The sequence below is a fragment of the Ursus maritimus genome, unplaced genomic scaffold (assembly GCF_017311325.1).
Source record: "Ursus maritimus isolate PB19 unplaced genomic scaffold, ASM1731132v1 scaffold_5, whole genome shotgun sequence".
Classification (NCBI taxonomy): Eukaryota; Metazoa; Chordata; class Mammalia; order Carnivora; family Ursidae; genus Ursus; species Ursus maritimus.
Genome location: NW_024426663.1, coordinates 71,086,089 through 71,111,454, shown reverse-complemented (window position 1 = coordinate 71,111,454; position 25,366 = coordinate 71,086,089). Strand labels below are relative to the sequence as shown.

Here is a 25,366-nt window from a genome sequence, read left to right as displayed (position 1 = left end):
GTTTCACTCAGTCTGATAACATATATGAAGAGCTTGATACAGTGCTTGGCCCCAGGTGACCTCAGCTGATTCCTTCGCAGAAATGTATTCAGCACTTACTGTGATTGGGGTGTTTGGTGTGGCGGAACAAGACCGTGACCACACTTTCTGAGCTTAGTTCTAGAGGGGAGTGGGGAGTAAATCTGATTTCGGGGATGAAGAAGAATCAGGCAGAGCAGTAGGTTGGAGCCCTGCTTGGCACACTTTTTCTGTGAGGGGTCGCCTAGTGAACGTTCTCGGCTCTGTGGTCCCGAAGGTCTCCATTGCACGTGTGCAGTCCTGCCGTCGTAGAGTCGAAGCAGCCACAGATAATAGGGAGACAGATGAGTGGGGCCGTGTGCTAGTAAAACTGCTTTCGCTGAAATGCAGCAGATCAGTTTGGCCCTCGGGTTGTGGTTTGCCAGCCCCTGGATTAGAGTGTGATGGGCTAGAGGAAGGGTTTCAGATGGGCTTGTCCAAAAAGGCCTGAGAGAGCACTGACCACCGCAAGGGGTGGAGCCGTGAGGCCAAGGAAACCCCGTGTGGGGGTAGGAGGAGCTGGGCTTATTGGAGCACTGGAATGGTGAAGACTGGGGTCACGTGAACAGGGGGAACCAAGCAGGAGGTGATGGGAGACAGGGGAAGGGCTAGCGTGCACGGGCCTTCGGGGTCTCGCCTGTGGTAGGAAGCCATTGAGCGGTGGCATGAGTTAAAGGTCATTCTGGCTGCTGAATGGAAAATGGACTTCAGGGCAGAGAGTGGGCAGTGAAGAGTTCTTTTTTAGACATGTTGTATTTGAGATGCCTATATATAAAGATTAAATGTAGGATGAGAGACCTTTGGGGGCAGGGGTGAGTGGATTATTTAGTGAGTGGCCCTGGGCAGTCGCATAGGAAATGGTAGTAGTTTCGTCTTTCCACATACCTAAGTCACTACCCAATGGAATGGAATTAAATGTAAAAAATAAAAGCAGAAGCAAAAACTTGATGAAAATCTGGGTATTTATTCTTTTTTTTTTTTTTTTAAAGATTTTATTTATTTATGTGACAGAGAGACAGCCAGCGAGAGAGGGAACACAAGCAGGGGGAGTGGGAGAGGAAGAAGCAGACTCATAGCGGAGGAGCCTGATGTGGGGCTTGATCCCGGAATGCCGGGATCACGCCCTGAGCCGAAGGCAGACGCTTTAACAACTGCGCTACCCAGGCGCCCCCCTCAGAAGTCTGCTGTCACCCGTCTTCAGTCCTCAGTTTCTCCTAGGCGGTATAGTCTTTTCCTCTCCGCCACCAACTCTTGTCCACCTCGGTGGCTTCCTTTATGATTCCTGAAAATGGCTTCTCCAACAAGTGACTCCTAGTTCATTCGTCTCACTTCTGATTATCCTTCACGCCATTCCCCGTCCATTTTAGTCCTTCTTAGCAGCATAAAGTGTAGAACTTACAAAACATCACTGTTCCCCAGCACCCTCACGTATCGTTCTGTTCACTTGTTCTCTTATTCCTGCTCATATGGTGAAGCTTCACAGAGGCCTCCCGTTTGCGGACACACCCACTTTCTAGCCTCTAGCTCCTGTGTGTCTTGGCTTCTCTCCCTCGTCAGACTCCGTGGTCCACTCGCATCATATCCCCTGAAAATACGCTCCCCTCCCTTCTGTCTCTTACCACACTTGCCTGGAAGACTCCACTGTTTGAACCCCACACTCCGCCATCTTTACATCCGTCCCTGAATAGGTGAACGGGGTGAAAAGCCTCCCAACCAGACCGATTGGCTTCCTTCGAAGTTCTGGATCCCAAGCCTCACACGGTCTCTACTTGCTGTCCAGCGGTCTGACTCTGGTTCTCCAGCCAGCTTCCAGTCCTCTCGTCTGTGATGACTCTTTCATACTTGTTTTCTTAAAGCTCCCACACACCTGCCTCTCTTTCGTTTTTGCCTGATGGCCTTACTTGCTTCATTGGAAAAAGATTTTCAGATGAAAACGTTGGCCAGTCCATCACCAGGTCTGTTCTCGCAGCACCTGCCCCGTCTCCTTTTCTTCCCTTGACTTATGTGAAGGAATTCTCACCCTTCCCGTCAGAGACTGGTCCCTTCTCTTCTGTTCCAGTCCCTGATGCTTCTCTCCTCTCCTGTCCTTTCCCCACCAGTCTCTCCTGTCCCACCGCGCCAGTCTCCCGCAGTCACAGGCGAGCGGACATCTCTATTTTAAAGCCAACACCCTCTTTGGATATCCAGTCCCCATCCAGCATGCCATATCATGGTAAAAAAAACTGTTAAAAAGAAACTGGTGAAATAGGTTTTAATAATTCATTTTTTTTAACCCAGTATAGCCAATTATCATTTCAACCTGTAATCAGTAGAAAAGCATTAATGAGATATTTTATATCCTTTTTTTAAAAAGATTTTATCTATTTGTTTGAGAGAGAGCACGAACAGGGGGAGAGGCAGAGGGAGAGGGAGAAGCAGACTCCCCACTGAGCAGGGAGCCTGATACGGCGCTCCATCCCAGAACCCCGAGATCATGACCTGAGCCGAAGGCAGACGCTTCACTGACTGAGCCCCCAGGCTTTTTTTTTTTATATCCTTTTTTAAAAAACTAAGTCCAGGGTCCGTTTTACACTGTCAGCACATCTCAGCCAGGACTCATCACATTCCATGTGCTAGTGGCCCCTTTGTTGGGCAAGAGAGGCTTAAGTGTTCGGTCTTCACTCTGCTCTTCTGCCCCCTCTTCCCTGACTTCCACATCCACCACGCCACTGATGCTGTTCTTATGAAGCTCACCGATGACTTCCACTCTACCACCCAATGGATAGTTCTCTGTGTCTTATTCAACCTTTGGGTAACATTCAACTCAACTCCTTGAAATAATTTCACTCCTTGGTTTTTTTGACACCATATTCTCCTGTTGTGTCTCTGCCTTTGGCTTTTCTTAATCTCCTTCAGGGCCTCCTTCTTCCACCCCAACCGTTAAAGTTGATGCCTCTTCTCAGGACTCATTTCAGGGCTCTTCTATGAATAACAGTCTTTCCACCTGTGCGTTCATCCGTCCTATGGTGTTTAAAGTCTTGTATGTGTTGACAGCTCACAGACCTGTGAATGCCTGACCTAGTCATCTTCTCTGAGCTTTGTAGTGATGGAAGCAATTCTGCACCTGACGTCTCTGATGCCAGGTCATACTGGCATCTCCCACTGACCATGTCTAAGATAGAAGTCATGATTTCCTTTCTCCCCTAGTCTTTTCCACCTCAGTAAATGGCACCACTGTCTATCTACGGAAGTTAATATGCTTGGTAACGTAAGAATTGTCTTGGCTTCTTCCTAGACGTCTGTATTCTTTTTATCCTTAATTCTGCCTGATCTTTTTCCAGAATATTTTTCCAGAATATATCTTACATTCATCCTCTCCTTCTCATCACTAGAGATACCACCATGATCCAAGCCCCCAGCATCTCCGCTGGCTTTCAGCAGCAGCCTTCCTTTGCTGCTCCCATCCTTGCCTCGCCCCTAGGATCCAGAGTAATCCTTTAAAAAATGTAAGTTCGATTAGAGGTCACCTCACCTGAGAACATCTCTAAGATTTCCTTTCGGACGTGGATCAAATTATCGTGTCCTACCTGACGATTTTCTTGCCAGTGTTTCTAGCTTCAGCCCTCACCGCTTGCCTCCCCTCTTAGAATGCTGACTTCGTTCCCATTGTCCTTTCTTGCAATTTCTTCCCATCATCTTTGACTCCTTTGGTGTCTGTGTCTTTGCCTTTTCTGGAATTTGTCCCCCAGCTTTTTGGGTAGCTGGCTTCAGTTCACCCAAAGTAGTTCCTTTCTGTTATAGTCTCTGAGAGCATCTCATTTTCTCCTTCATAGCGTTGATAACAGGTCTTAATTACTTGTTTACACTTTATTTTCTGACCCCCCTACTATAATGTTAGCTTCATGAGAACAGAGGGCGATGTCTGTTTCCTGCCTAGGATATTACCTGGCATACTGTGGACACTTAGTAATACTTGAGGAGATTAAAGCAAGGATAAAAATAAGGAACAGAAGCTCAACAGCAGCAATTTAGGCCATGTAGAAATTGGAAACTTCAGCATGTCAGACTCTGTAAGATATTCCCATAAGCCTGGGGGAAACAATAAAGAGAACGATGATACATGGTATAGTGGTATCGATAACCTTTGCAAAATTCTGGAAAGCACTAAATACAAAAAAGGGGGCAAAAGATATGAGCCAGTAATTGGTAAAGAAATAGAAGTGACTCACATGCCTAAGAAAAACTACTAATTTTTCCCAGTATCCACAAAATGCAAATTAAAGGATGTCATCTTGCCTCACATTTTCAAAGATTATTAGTTAAAGTTGGGTAAGAGAATTCACATTGTAGTTTCAGGGAATATACATTTGGAAGAGTCTTTCTGGAAGGCTCTGCGGCAGACTTTCTTCCTTTATGGCAACTTACAGTCTCAGTACTTTTTGCCTGGCACTCCTAGGCCAAAAGGAATACCCAGCGGTCCGATTTATTAAGTAGTTAGGTCCAAACAAAAGATGTGTGTGACCGCTGTCACCATATTTGCCTCGAAAAATTTAAGTAGTCCTTCCCGTGCCCGTGAATTTGCTGCAGAGCGCGGTGATTTGGAAGCTAGTGATACAGAAGCACGGTCAGGAAGCTTATTTCAGAAATGTCGTGATTCAGTAGTTTCTTCTCTAGGAACCTGCCCTCGGGAAATAGATAGGCATACAGATCCACGTACGCAGCCCTTCCAGTCCGTGACAACCGTGGCATGTTGGTTGTGGTGGATTTACTTCCGGGGGTTCGGTGTTCTCATCCGAGGTTGACGTTGCTCTCGGAGCTGGTACTGAGCGGGCAGGTGTCCGTCCGGACCCCCCTGGGGGCTTGGGAGCGCAGTGTCCGTAACTGCACAGCGAAAGCAGTCTCAGTCTTCAACTTGCAGTCTCCCGTTTGAACTCCTGGCACTTGATCCCGATTGAATGAGGTCTCGTTTTCTTTCTGCCGGGCCAAGAAGTTTAATGAGTGTTTGCTTCTTCTGCGGTTGATGAGGATTTGCTTCGAAGATTAAGTTGCCGCTCGGTGCCAGGCGGGGGCAGTGTTGGAGTGCGAGGCCTGGTCCCCCTTCCGCTGGAGCAGGTGAGGGAAGCTCTGGGACCCGCAGTCCGCCCCGCTGTCCGCCGGCGGCACATAGATGGGCCCCGCGTGCCCGCGTACCCGCTGCTAGCTCCTGGCTGTGCGTACGGAGTGAGATCAGATTTGCAGGGCTGCTTTGTGATGACAAGTTGTATTCGTCATGGCTATTAGGGCTTTTTTCAACCTATCGAAAAATCTTGGGACCTCTTTTTCGCTTTGTATTCCACATACTGTTTTCTCAGCTACATAAACTGTGATGGGTTTTTTTGTTTTGGTTTGGTTTTGGTTTTGTTTTTATTGAGGGAAGCTGACCTGAGGGGAATCTTAAGTGACTCGCACAAGTGTGTGCATCGGGTGGGGTTAGAGAGGTGGTTCTGGAGCTGGACCGCGCAAGGCCTGGCGTGGTGATAATGGCGAGTTTAACACGCTCCTGCCGCACATTGCACGCTCAGCAGCAGAACGCATTATTCAGGTCTCTTGTCATGCCTGTGTCTTGGACGTGAGGGGCCGCAGCTCAGGGAGGTGAAGGAATTTGCCCAGCTCCCCTTGCTCGTGAGTGGCAGAGCCTGGATCTTAACCCAGCCCTTCTGAGGCGACAGCATGGGGTTGATCTGCTACTTTGTGACGCGACCTGATTTTGTCAGTACGTGGCTTTCTGTATCACGAAGGTGTCATGAATATTTTTATTGTTAGGAATACAGCAAAGCCTTTTATTTGTAGGGTCCCAAAATCACGTTTAAGAATATAGACTGACATCCAAGGGGGGCTCGAAGCAGAAATTCACAAGTCTGTTAGTTCAGACAGATTGTTCTGTGGTTTTCCAAAAGACGCTTTTTCCCCCTTAGATATCTAAAAATATGGGTGCTATCTATTCATTCAAGTTCGTTGCTGGATAAAAGTTGCCTTTGTTGTCCAGAGTTGTTATCTCAATTGTATTCAGCGTGACCAGTGATCTTTTTAAAAAAGAAATGAAATATAACGTGATAAAGTCTGGCACTCTTTTTTTCCTCTCTCCTTTCCAGGCATTCTTTAGTGGCAGACTGAAGGCCAGAGGAAACATCATGCTGAGCCAGAAACTTCAGATGATTCTTAAAGACTATGCCAAGCTCTGAAGGACATACTACATTATGAATAAGAACAGAAAAATTAAATACTTTCTTCACCTAGATATGCAAAACTGATTAAGCAAAAGTGATCAAAACTAAGATACAGGGGAAGCTGCTTACCATCTTCAGGTTTTAGATAACTTCTGAAATTTTAATTTTTTACTAATTTTTCACGTTATCATTCTTTTTACGAGAAACTGTAAGCCAGCTCGTAATATCTTTCTGTTCTTAGAGCTCTATCTTCATGATAAAAAATTGTCATGCAAGTCTTTAGAATTGTGATAGCATTTGTAAGTGGAAAGGAAAATTAGTTGAAGAAAGGCCACTTTGAAGTCTTTTACACTTTGTTTTGTTATTTTCTGGGCTCTAACTTACTGATAGCCCAGTTTTAACATACATGTACTTTGCTGTAACAGTGTCCTGCTTTAAGGGAGGACAACGGTCTTTATATTCCCAAATAGTTTTCTTTCTTCTCCCTTCTGTTTTGCTGGAAGTCCTTTATTTTCATATAATGCCTGTAAACACCGAGTTTTCTTGTTTAATCACTAATCTCGAATCATAAAGATGTGACTAGCAGGTACTGTCATGCTAGTATTTTCCCCGCCATGCAGCTCAGGTGATGTGGGCTGAGGAGATGGATGCCCTTTTGACGGGTTGGCTGCCGAGGCGACCGGCAAGGGGGGTGCTAAAGTCAGGGAAGGAGTGAATGCCACTCATAGAGCACCCCTGAGGGGGCCATGTGTGCGTGGGGGGGCTGTTACAGGCTCAGTTCCCTGGGAGACAGACTGCGAGATGGAGATCTATGGGTAAGAACTGTATTTGGAGGTGTCCTTGGGACTGACACCTGGGGGGGTGGTAAACAGAGGAGGCACAGGAGACGTTTGGCTGTGGTGGATGCACTTACCACAAGGCCGATCCTTCGATCCTTCGGGGATGGTCCTTCAGCATTGCCCTGAGCGAACTTGTCACTGATTACGCCCTGCAGAGGGACCATGACGTGGGGCTGAGCTGCAGGTTGGTTCCTGGAGCGTGGCTCAGTGGCTCCGTCCGTGGATGATTTGCTCAGCCGCTGCGGGGGACTGTCTTCGTCCCGAGGAAGGCTTCTGGGAGCGTGCCTGGCACTTGGCTTCAGGGAGCAAGACGGAGGGAAGTAGAGCTCAGGGATCAAAGGAAACGTCTCAGAAACGTAGAAATGGAATATTTACGCAGTGGTGGCGCATGGAGGAGTGCCTTAATGCATTGCGGTTGACCTCATGGAGGAGCAGGGTACGTAGAAGGCATAGAAGGAAGGTTACATATTTGGCAGTTATGCCTTAGCCTCATGCTCTCTGCAAGCTGTCATAAAATTAACTAATTTAGAGTGATTTATTGTTCTAGAACTTGAATTTGTTTTTAAAGTAGCAGTCTTTTACCGCTGGTCTTTTATAATAGCTGTTGCTCCTGTTGAGCTTGGAAGAGCTTTGTGTCCTTCCAAGCAGAAATAGCATATTAAAATTAATCAAATGCCCCACACTAATGCGAGTGTTGAATATATACCCTAGATGCTTCAAACATATTAAGAAAGATGTTTTAATTATCTTACTAACCTATCTCTGTCAGTCTTAAAGGTCAGAGAGCTACTGGTTTTCAGATTTAGCGGCTTCTTAATCCCCATGCTTCTTAATCTTTTCTGTAATTTCCATATTGTTGATTGCACCAGCCTCCTTAATTCTTTTCTTCCCTTTTATCCTCCAGTGAGAAAGGTATTGACGTCTTAGTGAACCTGTGGGTTAATCTCCCTGTCTTCTACTTGTCTCTTTTATAATTTCCTCTGTCTCTCTAACTTTTCAGGATTATCGATCGAAGTTTCAGCCCTCCTCCCTTTTTGCTAGACATTTTCTTCCTGGATTGGTTTCACCCACTGTCCTGTCTTCAGCCATCACCAGGGTGCTGGTTGCTCTGAGTCTGTGTCTTAGCCCCGATCCCTCCGTAATCCCCCTCTCCCACCCGCAGCTCGGTCGCCTTCCTGTCAGGCTCTGGCGTGGTCCCATGTCCCATCAGCTGGGATTCTTGTTGCGGTGGCAAATAATAAAACCAGTTCAAATTGGCATAACACAACTTTCCCGCATCACTGAAGAAACCTCTAGAAGGATAAATTTATTTTTGACCATCAAGCAATTCACTGTGATCCTGGCCCAGTTCCTTGTCATCTCTCCAGCTGTTTTATCTGCAAACTCCATGTGGCACCCTCCCTCGCAACACCAGGTCATTCCTGTTTGGTCACAAGAAGGCAACCAACAGGTGCAGCCTCAGCATCCCATTCCAAGTCAGCCAGCAGGATAAAGAACCCTGGGTGCTCTCAGAAGCCCCAGTGAAGGCCTCGTCTAGTCTCACCAGCTGTGCTTGAGTTAGAAGCCAATCCTTGAGTCATCGCCATAGAGATGTTGGACATGCTGATCGGCCTGTGTGTATCAAGGCCCAAAAGTATAGCTGAGCATAGCGTGTTGGAGCTCCCTCAGACTCCCTTGGTTTGGATGGTTTGCTGGGAGGACTCACGAGACTCAGCATAGTGTCATACTCATATGATTTATTCTATCAAAATGATACCAAGCAAAACCAGGAAAAGGAGAAGGTCGCACGGAGCGAGGTCCAGAGGAAATCAGGTACAAGCTCTCAAGACTTCTTTCCCCACAGAGTCACACCTAATTCCCCCAGGCTCAAATTGGGAAAACGTGTAAAACATCTACTAAGACCCCGCATCCAAGGTTTTAACTGAGAGGCTGGTCACACAACCCATTCCTCTCTTGTCAGAGCACATACCAAAATTCTAGACTCATGAGGGAAAGCAGGTATGTAGCCTAAACCCCATCGGTACAGTTTGGGAACAGGGAGCCACTCTCCTCGGGGAGGGAATGAGGGGAATCTGCCTGAAACGTAAGTTCCCAGATGCCAGCTGAGGGCCAGCCTTGCAAGCAAACCTTTCTAAGGACAGCAGTCTCGGGGCTGCCCCGTTAGCATCCGAACTTCTTATCCCGAGAGCTAATCGGGTGTGATATCCAAGGACGTCGAGAATACGGGGACCCAAATCACAATGGTCCACCACAAATGCTCCTTAGCTCTCATCTCCCCCAACTTGCTTTTTTAACTTCATCACCTGGTAAACTCCTCTCTATCCTTAAGCCTCCCAAATGCACACCTGCATAAAGCTGTTCCTAACACGGCGAGAACAGTCTCTGACTTCTCACAGAATTTGGCTTAGCTAGTTTAAAGCGAACAATCTGAGAAAGCAGATTTTTATATTGAATCAGGCCAACAAATAGAGGAGCAAAATTAAACGGTAACCCAGCTCTGCTGAGAAATTCTGACGTCGAGAAATCTCAAAACCTGAACATTATGGAGAGTGATTTTCTGAAGAGCAGAGCATTTTAGGTCAGTGTGGACGAAGCTATCTAAGAGGGGAGAGGAAAGAAAAAAAACCGCACTTTTAAAAAACCCATAAGTGGGCAGAAAAGAAAAATTGCAAGCCTTGGCTAAAAATGGAATTAGATTTACATTACAGGTATATGCAGTATGTTGGCGTGAAGTTGCCTAGTAAGTGACACTGAGATATCAGGGTTCACATGGCTTAAAAATGAGAAAAGATACCTGAGGGGATAAAATGTCAAGGCACTAAAGTTCAAAATTTACCCACAGAAGAGCTGTGTAGAGCCTTGTCCAGAACCCATCTTGAGGGGGATTGACTGTTCAACAGCTGGCGAGAATAACAAAATAGACAAGTAGAGCTGTGTGTTTGGGGGGCAGCACTGGTTGGGAGGGGGGGACGTTTCTGGAGGTCACAGGGAAGAAAATATAAAATTGAAGCAGGTACTAAAAAGTACCACGTCACCTGAGTGTCGTTTGAAGGGAGTTTGAGCACTTCTGTTTTCCTTCCTATCTTTTGACGGTACCGGGCACTCAGTCAAGAACAATGATGGGTGAAATCGGGGCTCAGCAATTTATTTAATTTATTTGCCAGAGAGAGAGGGAGCACAAGTGGGGAGAGGCAGAGGGAGAAGAAGACTCCCCGCTGAGCAGGGAGCCCAACTCAGGGCTCGATCCCAGGACCCTGGGATCATGACCTGAGCCGAAGGCAGACGCTTAACCCACTGAGCCACCCAAGTGTCCCTCATCAAGCCTGTTCTTTAAAGGCCCAGACAGTAAATATTTTAGGCTTTGCAGGCCACATACGGTCTCTGTGGCATCTTTTTTTTTTTTTTTAAACAGCTTTGCAAAAAATGTAAAAACTCGTACAAAAACAGGCTGGGAGTTGGATTTGGCCTGTAGAGTGGGTTTTGGGGGATAGATGTTGAGTGCTGGTTAGGAAAACAATATTTAAGGGGCACCTCGTGGCTCAGTTGGTTAAGCAACTGCCTCTTGATTTTAGCTCAGGTCATGATCTCAGGGTCATGAGATCAAGCCCCGCGTTGGGCTCCACACTCAGTGGGGAGTCTTCTTGGGATTCTCTCTCTCTCTCTCTCTCTCTCCCTCTGCCACTCCCAGCACCTTCACGCTCTCTCTTTCTAAAAAAGAAAGAAAGGAAAACAGTATTTAAAACTGCCATCCTTATTTGCTGTAAACACTTAGAAAAGTATGCAAGACCCTCTCCCACTGCCACCCCAGGACAGTTAAAATGGCCACGCACATGGGGTTACCCATGTACTCTTACCAGCCCATGCGGTGCGGTCACCATAGCGCTGAGTGGCCCCAGTGTGTACCCAGTTTTCCAAACCAACTCAGGTGTCACCTGGATCTTCCCTTTTCATCCCCATCAACATTTCGGAACCACCACACCGTGTACACAGTAGTGTTGCGGACATTGCCCTGACTCTGACTCTTCTTCGATTAAAACTTGCAGGAGTGGACTTATGGGGTCACATGGGTAAGAGCGGCTTTAGGCCAGTCCTTTACAGGTGCCCTGTGTGCGTGTCCCTCTCTGGGAGGCGAGGCAGGGAGGCCAGGTGTCAGTACGTCTACAATGCTGAGTTTTACCGTACGAAAACCAAAAGTGACGGCCGGACACAAGTCTGTGCGTGCTGACTGCATCGGCGCTTTCATTCCTAGCGTTACTACGTTTGTATCGCCAAGCAAGGAAAAGCAATCGAAGCCGTAAGCCTTAGTCGTCTGATTCCAATGAGGTGGCGGTGGGAGGGAATTAGGAGCTATGCAGTCTACGTCTGGGACGAGCGGGCCCCTTGTGTCTGACCGGGAGTGGGAACCTTATCGCAACATACCGTCCTTTTCACAGACTGCATCCAGAGAAAATGAGTAGTGTTGTGTGTTTGACTCGAATCTTTGGCCTTCTTGAATAACCACCGGAAGCTGGGCCCAGTGGCAACCAAGCCTCAGTCCAAAGTGAGCCACCACCTTTGCCCATGTTCCAAGGGGGGGACACGTGAACTGTGAGAGTAGAGGGTGCTTTACCTTTGAGTTCCGATTGGGAGATGAGAGGTTGGAGTGTTGGTGCCCCTACGTTCTCACCTGCTGTCCCCTGTCAAAATAGGCCTCTCTTCTTTTACTCCTGCCTAGTTCAGAGTACTTACTCCATTTTCTTGGCCTGTGGAGGGGAGTGAGGGCACACTGGATCACATCATCTCCCCTTGCTCTTCGTCTGTCAGCCTAATATGGGAGCAATGCCAGCTATGTGGTTTTTGCTATGTATGACCATATGGATTCCCAAACAACAATTTTCAAGACCATTAACGGATGGATCCTCAGTCAAGGACTATTCACTGGACTCCTAATGTGTACTGGGCAGTGGAGATTCAGATGTGAACAAGGAAGAGAGACGATCTGATGTTACGGAGCTAATTACATTGAAGGAGTGCACGCGATTTTACTGTGACTGTTATCTTAAGACATTATCATTTAGAGAAATTCCTCCTCTTTAGCAGATGTTCCATGGCTTCTCAAGTTTAACTTCAATTGCGTTTTTTAATCAATTAGAGAATAAACATTTGCCTATGAGTTGTTTAAGAAATACATATTTTGAGGCACCTGGCTGGCTCATTTGGAGGAGTGCGCGACTCGATCTTGTTATAAGTTCGAACCCCACGTTGGGTGTAGAGATTACTTAAAAAGTAATAATAAAATAAAAAAAAAAAAGAAATCTGCGTTTCCCCACCTGTGAACTGTCAGTTTTTAAGTCTTTGGAGTTGCCATTGAAAAAAACCCATTTGGGGGCACCTGGCTGGCTCAGTGGTAGAGCATTCAACGCTTGATCTCGGGGTGGAGAGTGCAAGCCCCAGGTTGGGCCTGTAGCCTACATAAAAACAAAAAACAAAACAAACTCCAACCCATTTGGCAGTTGGGCATGAACCTCTGATAAGACAATGAGTTGTGCCAGGTCCTACTGGGAGAGGTATGAGCACCAGACCAAGAAACAAGGTCACCCACTCCTACTTCGTGTTTATTCTGCAATGCACTTGAAGCAATACCTCTAAACACACCTCTCCATCCCTACCTTCTGCAGATCATCTGATTTGTCTTAGACCCCTTAATTAAGGGGAGTGGGGCCCTGAGGAGTGCTGTTTCTATAACGCCGGCAGTACTCATACTCTGTAACTTTGGCATTATAGAAAATTTTCTAAAGCAGAAATAGGAGAAGGCTGGGCGTTGCAGAATTACATGGACGAGAGAAGCCCCTTTATCTCTGACATTTTTTATTTCTTTTTTTTAAATAATTTTTTGTTGTGATGAGAATATTTTTTTAAAGATTTTATTTATTTGTCAGAGAGAGAGAGACAGAGCACATGCAGGGGGAGAGGGACAGAGGGAGAGGTAGAAGCAGGCTTCCTGCTCCCAGGACCCCGGGATCATGACCTGAGCCCAAAGGCAGGCGCTTAACTGACTGAACCACCCAGGCGTCCCTCTGACATTTTTATTTCTGACTTTCCTTGCGCAGTTGAAAATGTGCTGCGTCCCTCTGACATTTTTATTTCTGACTTTCCTTGCATAGTTGAAAATGTGCCCCTAGCTTATCTCCTCTAGTTCCTTTATGTATTAAAATTCCATCCCCTAACTGCCTTTTTACAATACCTCAGGGACTCCTCTCTTCTGGACCATCACGCCGCCTCCAATATCCAAACAAATATCATTTGTCTTTTCCTGATAAAATCTTATAGTTGACAGTCACATTTTCTCCTGAATTTAATTAGGTTTATAGCTCTAACTATTAGAAAGACAGAGGCATAAGACATGGTCTATTAATTTCAAGTTCTATACAGTAGCTCATCTTGGTCTTTGTGTATCTTGAAAGTGAAAATATGATTGTTACAAACATGTTGCATTGCTGAGGGAGTATGTATGATTTTATCATGCAGCCATTTTGTGAAAATCCCTGGTTTAAAATCTCCAACTTAAGTTGATTAAAATGTTTCGTTGATTTGCATTTCATAAATTCAGTGACAATTAATTTAAACACTCATTCAATAATTAGACTGTAGCAACAAAAATTTCCCAGAGTTTTGTATTCTTTGTAGAAGCATTGGATTTTCTAAATTTGGGTTCACTTTATTTCAACTCACCAGAAAATCAGTTCAAGACACAGAAAAGCAAATGAAAACTTTAGAAGTACTGATAATCAAATGGGCCTGTTTTCATACTTAATTTCACTTTTCTAGGTCCAAGAATGAGTTTCATCATGGTATTTTATCCTCAAAAGGACATTAGTTTGTTATCCAAGTTACCTGATACAGTAACGCGTTGACAGAGTTGATTGGTGTAGTTGAAAGAAAGGGATTATGAATAACATCTCTGCTCTAGAACATCTGTGGGCAGCTAGTCATAGCCCCCTGGTTTCTTGAGCCATCTTAAACACACACTCCGACTCATTTTTATACCCTTTCTGACATGAAACAACCAGCCCAACGATAAGGCGGAGAATGGCTGCCCTTGGTTGAGAACTCCAGTCCACTGGCTGCTAGCACGTGCTCTGAGGACTGCGCGTACTGTTCTCCAGGCCGGTTTCCGAGCTGTTAAGAGCTTAGACTAGGTCATTGCGGGGAGGTCTTCTAGCTTTAAGATTTTAGGACTCTATGAGCATTAAATTTCCAACGTGGCTTTGAAATCAAGTATTTCACTTTCTCAAGTAAGAATCATACGTATGTCCAGTTAAAAGCCGGTGGTGCAAATGGCACCATCAAGCTGTTAGCACTCTTGGTGGGTGAAGGTGGTCGGGCCCAAGTTTTCCAACCCTCTCGGTCACCAATCATTTAATAAGTAAATCCAGAGTTCCTGTCCTTATAGTGAGAAATCCAGGGTCCCTACCAATGTGCCCAAGTATTCTTGGGGGATTTTAATGGCTGATTCTTTCGGCTTATCATCTCTCATCTCCCCTCACTCAGCCATTCCTTTTCTTGTGTCACGGCCCTGAAACCAGATGTGGGGCAGCATTCATTCCAAAGCACATACACTCAAGGTCATTATGTGTAGCAGGCCAACACGGAAGCGCCTGGATTAACATCAAGGGCTTACCTTACAGCTTACCCAGTGGGCTCCCTATGGCGTACACCAGACACTCTGGTTCTCAGAAGTGCCGTGGGCCTTCCCACCACTGGAAAGTTCCGTATGGGCCAGCTCCTCTCACGTCTGCCCTGCTCACCTCCCATGTCCCCAGAAGCTCCACGCTGTCCCACTTCGTCATACACAACTTTCGGCTCCTTTCTCAACCAGGCCATTGGAGTGTTTCTTTCCACAGCTCACCGGGGTTTCAGTGGATGTCTGTGCCTCAACAAAGACACTTCTCTCCCTGAGTGGATTCAGCGTCTAGGTTACAGGGCTTTTCTCCTTCCTCCTGGGCCACAGGATGCCAAGGTAGGGAGAAACGTGCGTTGGAAGACCTGAGGGCCCTTGCAGAGAGGATGCCGGGGAAGGGACCCAGGGTCCAAGTTCCCTCCCATCTGTAGCACTGCATGCCAAGGGCTTTACAAGTCTCCTCCCAGCCAGTCGTCACAAGCCGTGAGGTAGATGATATCATTACCCCCATTACAACGATGAGGAGACAGGTTTGGGGAGGTTAAATCACTTGCTCACCATCCTGTTGCTGTCAAGTGGCAGACCTGGGATGTGGACACAGGTAGTTTTTGTGCCTCATTGCTGTGAAATGCTGCCTTATGCCTCAGACTGGTGCCCACACACATTATCGCATTTTATTCCTGTGAGTTATGTGCAATTTTCATCTTTATTTATTTATTCATTTTTTCCCCAGAGAGGAAACTTTGCAAAAGTCCCAGAGTTAGGATGTAGTGGTTCCAGGAGTCAAACTCAGCCCGCTCAACTCCTAAGTCTATGTGGCACGTTGCCCTGACAGGACTTTCCACTTAAAATATTAATGTATCTATACTTGCACTTGGGTTTAACAAGCAGAATTTTTTATAATGATTCCATTAAAAATTTGCAGGCTTTTATAACAAACATCACAGAGTCAATGCGTATGGACATTCATTTTAAAACTTTACAGTTGTGAACAATGGAAAGAAAAGGAGAAAGAGTACATTAAAGAAGATTAAAGAAAGCACTTTAAAATAAGAAAGACGCCATCAGACAAGAAATACACCCACTTGGGATTGTGAGGTGCTAGTATTCTGGAATTTTGGAATTCCAAATTCATGGATTCCGGTAAGAAACATCTTCCTGTGTATGTCCACTTGTGAAAAATGAACTAACTGGCGAGTGTGAAAAAATTTATGTTCATTGTCATTTATGTTCATTGTTGCAATGAAAATACCAAGCTTTCATTGTCCTTTGAAATTAGTGTGCCCACAGAAACATTTTACACGCAAAGTGACAGCGAGGGTGATAGGGATTGAGCGTGTTCTTCATGAATAGCCTGATGGAGAAATGAAGAGAATTTAGAATCAATAGAATCAATAGCATCTGTCAATATCCATCCCACTGGATGCTTGAATCCCCTTTTCAAAGCACCTGGTGTGAGTAGTTGTGGAACCTTTACTTGGTTACCTGAGTGATGGAGAACTCTGTTTTTTCCTAAGGCAGGGGAGGGACCTCCTTAGGGTGATGGATTATGCTAAGTGTTCCTAAGTTCAATGCAATGAAGAAATATGCCTCCTGGATAATCTATTGATTTGAGTTCTTACTGAATGAAGCAGGGGAGATGAAGTTTCTCCTGTTCTATCAAGTTGGTTCCCATCCCTTTTTAATGGGAGAGAATGTGGTCTAATGAGAAAAAATATTAGATGTAGAGTCAAGAGGCCGGTCTTGGAACTGGGAGGCTGGCCTTAGCTTCACACAGTTGTGGGTCTGAGGGCCAGTTGTGTAATGCATGAGAATCCCTTCTCTTGCCTGTTCTCTTGGTACATCTCTTGGGGTTGTGTGGAGTTACAGGACAGTGAATACGAAAGTGTTTCAGTGACTTTGCCTCATGGTTCTGTGTCTTGTCATTTGTTAAGCCGGTGTAGACCGTGCTCTAAGTGGAGGCACATGAGTGTAGACTTCAGTGATTCAGGTATTTTGCTTAAATTATACAGAAATTGTAAAGACCCGGAGCACTTGTGGGCATGGGTTTGTCTGGGTGGGGCAGGGGGGATAGGTTCTGATGCCAGGAGGGGGGAGCACAGGTTCCAGCCCCCCTGCAGACAAGTCGGGTCTTCCTCATAGGTAGGAGATGCCCCTCGCTTCCTTGCCCTGAAGCAGTCTCTCCAAAATTCATTCCTCAGCCCCTGGGGACCTTCTACAGCGTGTTCCTGATTCCCTTAGGGGCCAAGGTCCTAATGGGATTCCAGCAGGTGGATGGCGGCTGTGGGACCCCACCCATCCCTAGTCATCTTTCAATGGTGAGGCTTTATAGTCCTCCCTTGATGGGGATGGGCCTGCCACATGGGGCAGATGTCTGGGACTCAGCCATTAGCTGCGTACTTCCTGTCGTTGGTGGCTTTGTTTTCTCAGTGCTACGTTCTGCGTTTTGGATTGGATTGACCTAATACCAAAACATTCCCGAAACAGTGCCTTGGTTTTCTGGAGTTTGGAGACACTATGTCTTTGATCAGTGGTTCTCAAAATACTACTGCGGACCGTAGCATCAGCATCTGGCTATTTGTTAGAGGGACAAGTTTGGGGACCCTCTTGCAGCCTCCTGAGTGAGAAGCTCTGGGAGCAGGCTCCCGCAGTCTGTTAACAAGCTCTCCAGGGGATTCTGATGCACATTCACATTGGAGCACCTCGTCCTGGGCTCTCTGGTTGCCCTCTGTGAAGGCTGCTGGGCCACTTCCCCTCCTCCTCTCCCTGTCCCTGTCACCTTTTACTGTATCTCTCCCAGCCTACTGCTAAAATCCAACAACAGGATCACCATTGTTTCTACATAGAAATGGTCTCGGTTAAATAAGAGTCCCTCGAGAGCACAGTAAGCCACAGTCGTGATGCCGGGATTTACAGGTATCCGTCCTGATCAGTGTGAAGTGGGCCCTTGCTCTGAAATGGCGAATAACACACAGTCTCTTACAAACCACAGAGATGCCACTTGGGGGTGGGGTGCAGAGGATGGAGGGGCTTTCGGGAGGGGAAGTCAGTTAGCATATTACCCAGATTCCCACTCAGGATAATTCTCCTATACATCCTGCTTTTCTCCTCAGCTTTTCCCTTCTAGTTCTGCGTTTCTTTCTTGCTCCAGGAACGCGTGAGTAGTTTGACAGTGTTATCAGCTAACGAGAAGAAGAGAGCGTTACCTTATTTATAGACTTGAGGCGTTAACATCCAGAGGTTTCAATGTGAAAGCTGAGGTAGGTCCTCATGACTGCTACCTAATTTCCTCAGGAATAACTAAGTGGGAGCTATAATACATCTTTGTTTAGCAGCTATGGTTTTCATTAAATTTAATTAAGTCTCCCAGAAGCTTTAAATTTAGGGCAACTTCAAAATGCAGGTGGTTTCTGTTAAGTATAATTTATTCCCTTTAGAGCTGCCATAGTTTGAGAAAGCTGAGCTGTCAGACTTCAAGTCTTTAACAGGCTCACCAGTGTTTGGGTTCCAGAGAGTCCATTTCCAAGCGCAGCTGGCCTGCCCGTCCTCCCACCTTCCTTCCCTTTCTCCCTCCCTTTCTCCCTCCCTTTCTCCCTCCCTTCCTCCTCTCCCTTCCTTCCCCTCTTCCTCACTCCTCTTTTGCAGAAGGCTAATGTGACTTAACAAAACCTGCCCAGTTATGCTTACAACCTAAGAAGTCAGGGTCAACATTACAGAGGTGATTTTGTCAGGATTCTAAGCCAGTCTGTTGATCCCTGGGGCAGGTTGGGGTCCTTGAGTTCACTAGGTTCTGTGTCCAAAGAACCAAGTGGCCACAAGGCCTGAAGATGAGAACAGAGGTCTGGGGCAGGCTTCATGGCAAATGCAGCTGCCCCTGCAAGACTTTAGTGCACAGAGCTCCCCCTCACCTTCTGTTGGACCCTTTTCCTTCGGACCAAGTGCATCCTTTTCCATAGGGACCTAGAAAGAACCACTGCAAATGCGTTGTATACGTGGTGCTGTAGCATAGCAGAAAGCCTTCTGATGTAACCATCCTGTCTCCCAGGTGATAAGCTGAGTCACAGAAGGAATGGGCTCCAGGTCTGTTTTTTGCCCCTTCACCTAAGTGCAGTCCTGCAAACCGAGGTGCATCTAGGGAGGGGAAGGAGGAGGACGAGGAGCTCCTAAACAGCCACACTATGCGAAAGCTGCCGTCCGGCTCCTTGCGGCTCTCAGAGATGCCAGCATGAGTGTGTTTCCTGTCATTGCGTTGGTTTGGGATCAGCGTTTTCCCACCTAGCTAAAGACAATATATCATTGCAAAGGTAAGGAGGGTAGGAGTTTGATGAAGTGCTCCGATATCAACCACACTTCCCTGGGTCTGAACACGGATCATCTAGGTCAATTCGATTTTGTTGGAAGCAAACAACTTTCTTTTAAAGTTGCAAGCAGATGCCTTCACTATTCATGCAGAGTTTATTTGATTCCAACTCTGATCTGGTGAACATTTAACAACATGCATAATCGTTATTACAATCTGTGGTTACTGGGTCAAGCGGTGGCAACAATTATTCTGATTCGTGTTAACTACCAAATGTTCATAAGTTTTGTTCCCCTTTGAGGGTTGTTCAGTATCTATAGTCAGCATGACTAGAATCAATTTTCCAATATTATCAGTTTTCCCGCTCTCCCTACAAAATAAAAACATGTCTCTCCATTCAGGATTGAATATGGACTGGGGATGCCAGGTAACATGAAGAAATTTTATTAAGAGCAGCAATGGTGTCCTGGTTATGTAAGAAAATGTTGTCATGCTATAGAAATGACACACTGAGTTACGGAGGGTTGAAGCGATCAGAGTTGATTACACTGTTGTTGTTTTTTTTGTGCATATCTGAACCTTTTCCTAATAAAGAGGTAGCCCCGTCAGACATGTGAATGCCGTGCAAAGGGACTGCATCCCATCCCCCTGAATATCTGGTTCCAGTCATGGTCCTTGTACCAATGGTGGCAGTCACTGTCGATTCACTCACACTCCCTTCTTAGGAAACGGCCCTGTTCATGATTCTTGCTATCCTTAAGTTAAGGTTCTGTCCTTTTCCATTACACTGACTTCCTGGACACAGTAGGTCGAGGGAAAGGCCTGTATTGTGACCTCAGGCCTAAGTTGTGTTTTCCAGTTCTGTGTATCAGAAGCTGCTCGTTGAGGGGAATCACTGGACATTTGTGTGACCCAACGAAAGCCGTGGACAAAGTGACCTACCACCCTCCGCCACCTGGTTTGAAAAGATGAATAAGGAATCCCGGAAAATGCTAGACCTCCTCCCGAGTGTTTGGGATAACCAGAGACACCACCAGGTGTCCGAGTGGGCCCTGGATCCTGGCATCTGGTTGGGAGGCGATGAGGTGGGTGGGAAAGGACAGGGCGTGCTCTTTGCATTCAGGCTGACACTGCACAACAGTTGGGATATTTATTGCGGGGGACCAAGAGGCAGCCCCACAGGCTGTGTTTTCGGGGTGCCACTTTCCTTTGGCTCATGCCTCCCACCTACCGTCTCCCATCTCCCTTCTATTTCCAGAAAGTTCTAAAGTATTCCCTACAAATTGGCCCTCCTGGGACCTGCTGCTTCAATCTGTGCCCAGCAATAAAACATGTAGAAGTAAATACCTGGCTGGGGTGAAGCCTTGGTGTTCATTTACCCTGAAGTATAATCAGTCAACAAAAGTCCAGTGGTGATAGGAGAGGTTTTCTCATGAGGGGGAAGAAGATGGCCGAGATGGTGCTGGGAAGTAGAAGGAGCTGCTCCCGACTCCCTCCTGTCTCTGCGTGGACTGGCAGGGGCCTTGCTCCCCTCTTCGGCCTCCCCGGCCTCCAGCACCGAAGACCCCCAGGGGAACCCCAACACGTGCTTTTGCAGCTCGGGGGCTCCCTGTTACATTTGGCCAACGCCAATGCATTTCACGGCTCCGCAGGGTGAGGTCGTCTTTCTCCAAACGTAACAGGGAAGGAGCCCTCCGAGCTTCAGAAAAGACCAGCATTATGGAGGCAGCTACGTCCAGAGGGTGGGGAGCATGGCTGACATGGTGTTCTCCATGGAGTTCTCATCTCTCAGATGCCAGGGTGGTGGGCTCATTTTGGATATTGTAACAGTTGGGTTTTCCTCCTCTCTGAGTGTGTCATGTAGAGACACGGGATGCACGGGTGTCCCGGGCCAGCTCTGGGTCCCGACACAAGGTCTTCTGACTTGGGTTTCGTCCGTGCTCCTTGCTAAACATCAGTGGTAGTTGTTAATATGCTTTAACAGTGTCTTCAATCACTGTGTTAGTTGTGAGAAGATAATTCAGAAGGGGTGTTTTTTTTGGGAGGGGGATGTTTGTTTTTCATAAAGATTATCTGTGACTCCTCCCCAAACTATCTCATCTATAGTACAAGTCATAAGGTAATCAGTATATGATTTTGCTCCATGATGAAAATTGTAGGGCCCTGTGCCAAACTCTTTCGTGCCAGGGACTCGAAGAGAGCCTAAGCTGTATTGTATCTGTGTGTGGCCCAGACCTAGGAGGAATGAATTAAGGGGGCTGTTGTGGGGGATGTGAATCCCAGCCACATTATCCCCCGCCCTGGCCTTACGCAGCCTTTTTTTTTTTTTTCTTTTTTTTTTCTTTTTGCAGCCATGAGCTCGCTGAGGGCATGACTTTGCCTTTTGGAATTGTTCACAAGCTCTGAAAGTATTTGCCGTAGTGGAAGCTAATATCAGGTACTTGCCCTCTCTATGAGTTTGGAGATGGTTGAAAATGTACAGGGACTTAGTGAATTGCTAATAAATGTTAAACCCTTAAAAGGGGCTTGTGTCTTTAGAGGAATCCTGACCTGGTGAGCAGTTTTCATTTGCTTTCAGAAAATGGACTGAAGTTTTTCTTCATCAGGCTTTTATCAGAGTCAGAAGATACGTAACAACGATGCCATGATACTGAAACCAGGGTAACAGCAGTGCAGGAGTGAAGCAGAAGGAGTCTGGAACATGCTGAAAATCTAGGTAAGGGAGCAAGGTCCAGAATCCAGAAAGCCAGGGAAGTCACCGGATTTAGCAAGTGCTTTACAAAATCCACCATCTCTAGAGTTGGTATAGGACCACAAATGAGCTCTTGACGGTTTTAGCTGTTTTTCCAATCTTTTTATTTATTTATTTATTTATTTATTTATTTATTTAAAAAAAATTTTTTTTTTTCCAATCTTTTCAATCTCTGAAGTTGGTATGTGTTGAGACAGGTCTGAGAGTTGGTATGTGTTGAGACCTTTCCAGTGGGAATTTATGCAGTGGTTTCCAAATTATGGTCACTGCACCAACAGCATCTGCATCGTCCAGGTACTTGCTAGAAACACGAATTCTTGGGCCCACATCAGACCTACTGAATCAGCAGTCTGTTTTAACAAGTTTCCAGGTGATTCGGATGCACGGTCAGGTCAGAACACCACCTGTCTCCATGCCTTCAGTGGATCCCAGCACTGGGCAGGTGGGATTTCCAGAGCTCTTGGTGAGGTGGTGGAGAGCAGAGCCAGGTTGGCGAGCTCTCAGGCTGCAAACGAGTGAGTGGTATGTTACGCTTGGGTAGTGAAAGTTGGCCACAAATCCAACCACAAATTCTTTTTTCTGAAAATTTGGATGCTATCTTGCCTCTTTAGTAGAAAATACTCCTGAACCTAAGAAAGGAAGTACTGACTTAATAAGGAAAAGGAAAAATGGCGATTCTGGGAAACACCAGGCTACATACCTGACTAATGGTTATCACATTGACAATGAGAAAATCACTGTGCCCCAAAGGGAACTGATTTGACGATATTAAACAAAATTTTATCCAAATGATAGCACATAAAAATTAAATACGGCTGGGTAGGTACCATGAAATTGTTGAATTTCAGGAAAGGCAGTTTTCATTTGCAGAAATGACATTTTTAACTCTGTAGCAGCTCAGAGGCAACGTCAGAAGATGAGAGTCGTGGGAGACTTACTCCTATAGCCTGGGATCCATGATGTAAGGTCCAAGGTGACAATGACAGGGTGTAAAGAGGAGGTGTCAAGCCCTGCTTGCAAATCATTATATTTGTAAAGTTCGTCAGATTAAGGGTAATTCATTTGGTAATGCAAGGAATTCGGACAGGAGTACTGAATTTTAGGACTATTCTTTGTAGATGTAACCAGAATGGATTAGGTGGCTACTGGGTAGGACTAATAGTGTTCTCTTTAGTGAAATCACTTGAGGAAGAGTTGGCCACATTCATGTGAAGGGTGAGGAAGCTTTTTGACCACAGACTAACACCAACAGGAAAATGATATAAAATTAAAAACAAACCGTACCTCAAGCCAAACTCGAGGCATTTTCAAGGTGAGAACTTTATATGCATAAAAGTGAAACCATATACAAAACTAAATATATCACTTTGGGGGGATGGCTTCCCTTTGGGATATGAGGCTCTTAATTTTCTAAAATTACCCCTTCCCTTGGATGGATATTATATGCTGAAGAAAATTAGAGAGTTCTTTTTGCCGATTGGCTTCCTTCTCAGACTATCCTGAAATGGTGAAATTATTTTTTAGAAGGAGGATATAATGTCAGATACTGACTAAAAAAAAAAAAAAAAGTTTCTCAACTCGTCATATGTCTACGTATGACTTATTCTTCCCATTATATTTTTTAGAAATAAATTGTGACTTAGATTTCCCTGTGTCATTTCTGTAAACAATGGTCTTCTAAATCTTTTAAATAAAATACATGCTTGCTGCTACTAGATGTCTGGAAAAAAACCAGAGTAATCTATCTCCCTTGGAGCTCTAGTGAGGATTCTTTTATGTTAATAATGTGCTTTTTAACAAATGAAGCTTTGGGGTAAAAGTCCATTCAGCAACACCTATGGGAAATAAATTATAAGCAACAAACCATAATCAGAAATGCAATCAGGAAACAGGCTAGTGTTTAACTTAGAGCTTGTTTTTACCCTTGTAGGACATAAACTGATCCTAGAAAGCTGGAGATCGATGTCTATGTGTAGTTATCTAACTAGACCAAAGGACCTCTTCCTATTGCAGGCCAGCCAGGGTGTTTATAATTTACAGTAGTGGAAGAATAGCTTTATTATATTTAAACAGTGAGAATCTGTGTAAGAGATTAAGATGTTGGAAAGCAGATAATGTGAGAATAAACATTAAAATGAGGGAAGAGGATCTAATATCCTAGAAGCCACGTGTTCCTATACATTACATCACATAATCCTTAAGACAGTGCTGCAAGGAGGTCATCTCCATTTTACAGATGTAGAATGGAGCGTCAATATAGCTGCAAGATCGTGCACTAAAAATTGGGATTTATTTCAGAAATCTTAGCAAAGACTCAAATACTTGGTGTTGGGACGGTAAAATCCAGGCAATGCCAGCCTGGTGGGTGAACAGTTAATAAAAACACATTCAAGCTGGCCTATGCCATTCTTAAGCTACTGCTACAACCTTTGCTTCTCCATATGCCCTGGGCTGATGGATTGCAGTCTCCAGAGAGTCCTCCCCTCAATGCTGCTTCTCTCTGAGTAGAGGTAAGATCTTAGCCAAAGGAATTGTCCCAAGGTGGTGGATAAAGTCTAATCACCAGAGTATATGTGGCTCTCACAATTCAACAGGAGACACATAACCCAATTTTAAAATAGGCAAAGAATGTGAATAGACATTTCTCCAAAGAAGATATGAAATGCCAATAAACATGTGAAAAGATACTCAGCACCACTAGTCATTAGGGAAATACAAATCAAAACCACAATGAGATCCCTACAAAAACTTGTGCGTGAATGTTCGTAGCAGCATTATTCATAAGAGCCCAAAGGAGAAACTCTAATGTCCATCAACTAATGAATGGATGAACAAAATATGGTACCCCATGCACTGGAATATTATTTCACCATAAAAAGGAAGAGGCAACTGATACATGTTACCATGGGGGTGAAACTTGAAAACAGAAGGCCAAATGAAAGAAGTCAGACCTTAGAGGCCACATCCCGCATGATTTATATGACCTGTCCCGGGTAGCAAACCCATAGAGACAGAAAGCAGATCGGTGGTTTCCAGGGGGCAGGAAAAGAAGGGATGGGAAGTGGTGACCAATGGGTGTAGGTACTCTTTTTGGGGTCATGAAAATGTTCTGGAAATAATGGTAACAGTGACAACATTCTCCTGACTACTAAAAACCACTGCATCAAACACTTTAAAGGGTGAGTTTGGCAGCCTATGAATTATCGATCAATAAAAAACATTTATATCTCAATAAAAAAACAGATGAACAAAATCGAAAGCTCTGTCTTTGACCAGATGAGTAAGGTTGGCAAACTTTGATACAAAGCGATGAGGAAAAAGAAGATAACATTCAATATCCTACAGAATGAGAATGGCCAAATAAAATACAACAGGAATATAGAAAAATAATAAAAGCTTACCTTCACATCTCACAATAGGATCAGGCATCTCTTTAGCCGAAATCTGCAGCGTTGGGCAACCAGGGAAACTTCTGGAACTGCTGCCGGTGACCGGGAAGTTTTGGCCCGCCTCGGATCCCGAGTTATTCCGATGTGTACTTAAGCCAGAGCAGACAAGGGCCACTAGATGGCA

At 45.5% G+C, this 25,366-nt stretch overlaps 1 protein-coding gene and 1 long non-coding RNA gene across 2 annotated transcripts in view; both read left to right on the top strand.

Moving 5' to 3' along the window:
• Positions 1–12,248, top strand: part of HSD17B4 (hydroxysteroid 17-beta dehydrogenase 4) — a 91,656-nt gene extending 79,408 nt beyond the window's left edge. The window contains exon 24 of the mRNA XM_008699015.2: positions 6,168–12,248. Coding sequence (XP_008697237.1) covers positions 6,168–6,257 — 90 coding nt within the window. The 3' untranslated portion in view covers positions 6,258–12,248. The remainder of the gene's footprint in view (positions 1–6,167) is intronic.
• Positions 12,249–19,060: 6,812 nt separating this feature from the next.
• LOC103670553 lies at positions 19,061–25,035 on the top strand. Its single transcript, XR_005832555.1, has 2 exons — positions 19,061–21,478; positions 21,648–25,035. It is a non-coding gene; the product is annotated as an uncharacterized LOC103670553 (long non-coding RNA).
• Positions 25,036–25,366: the final 331 nt, after the last annotated feature.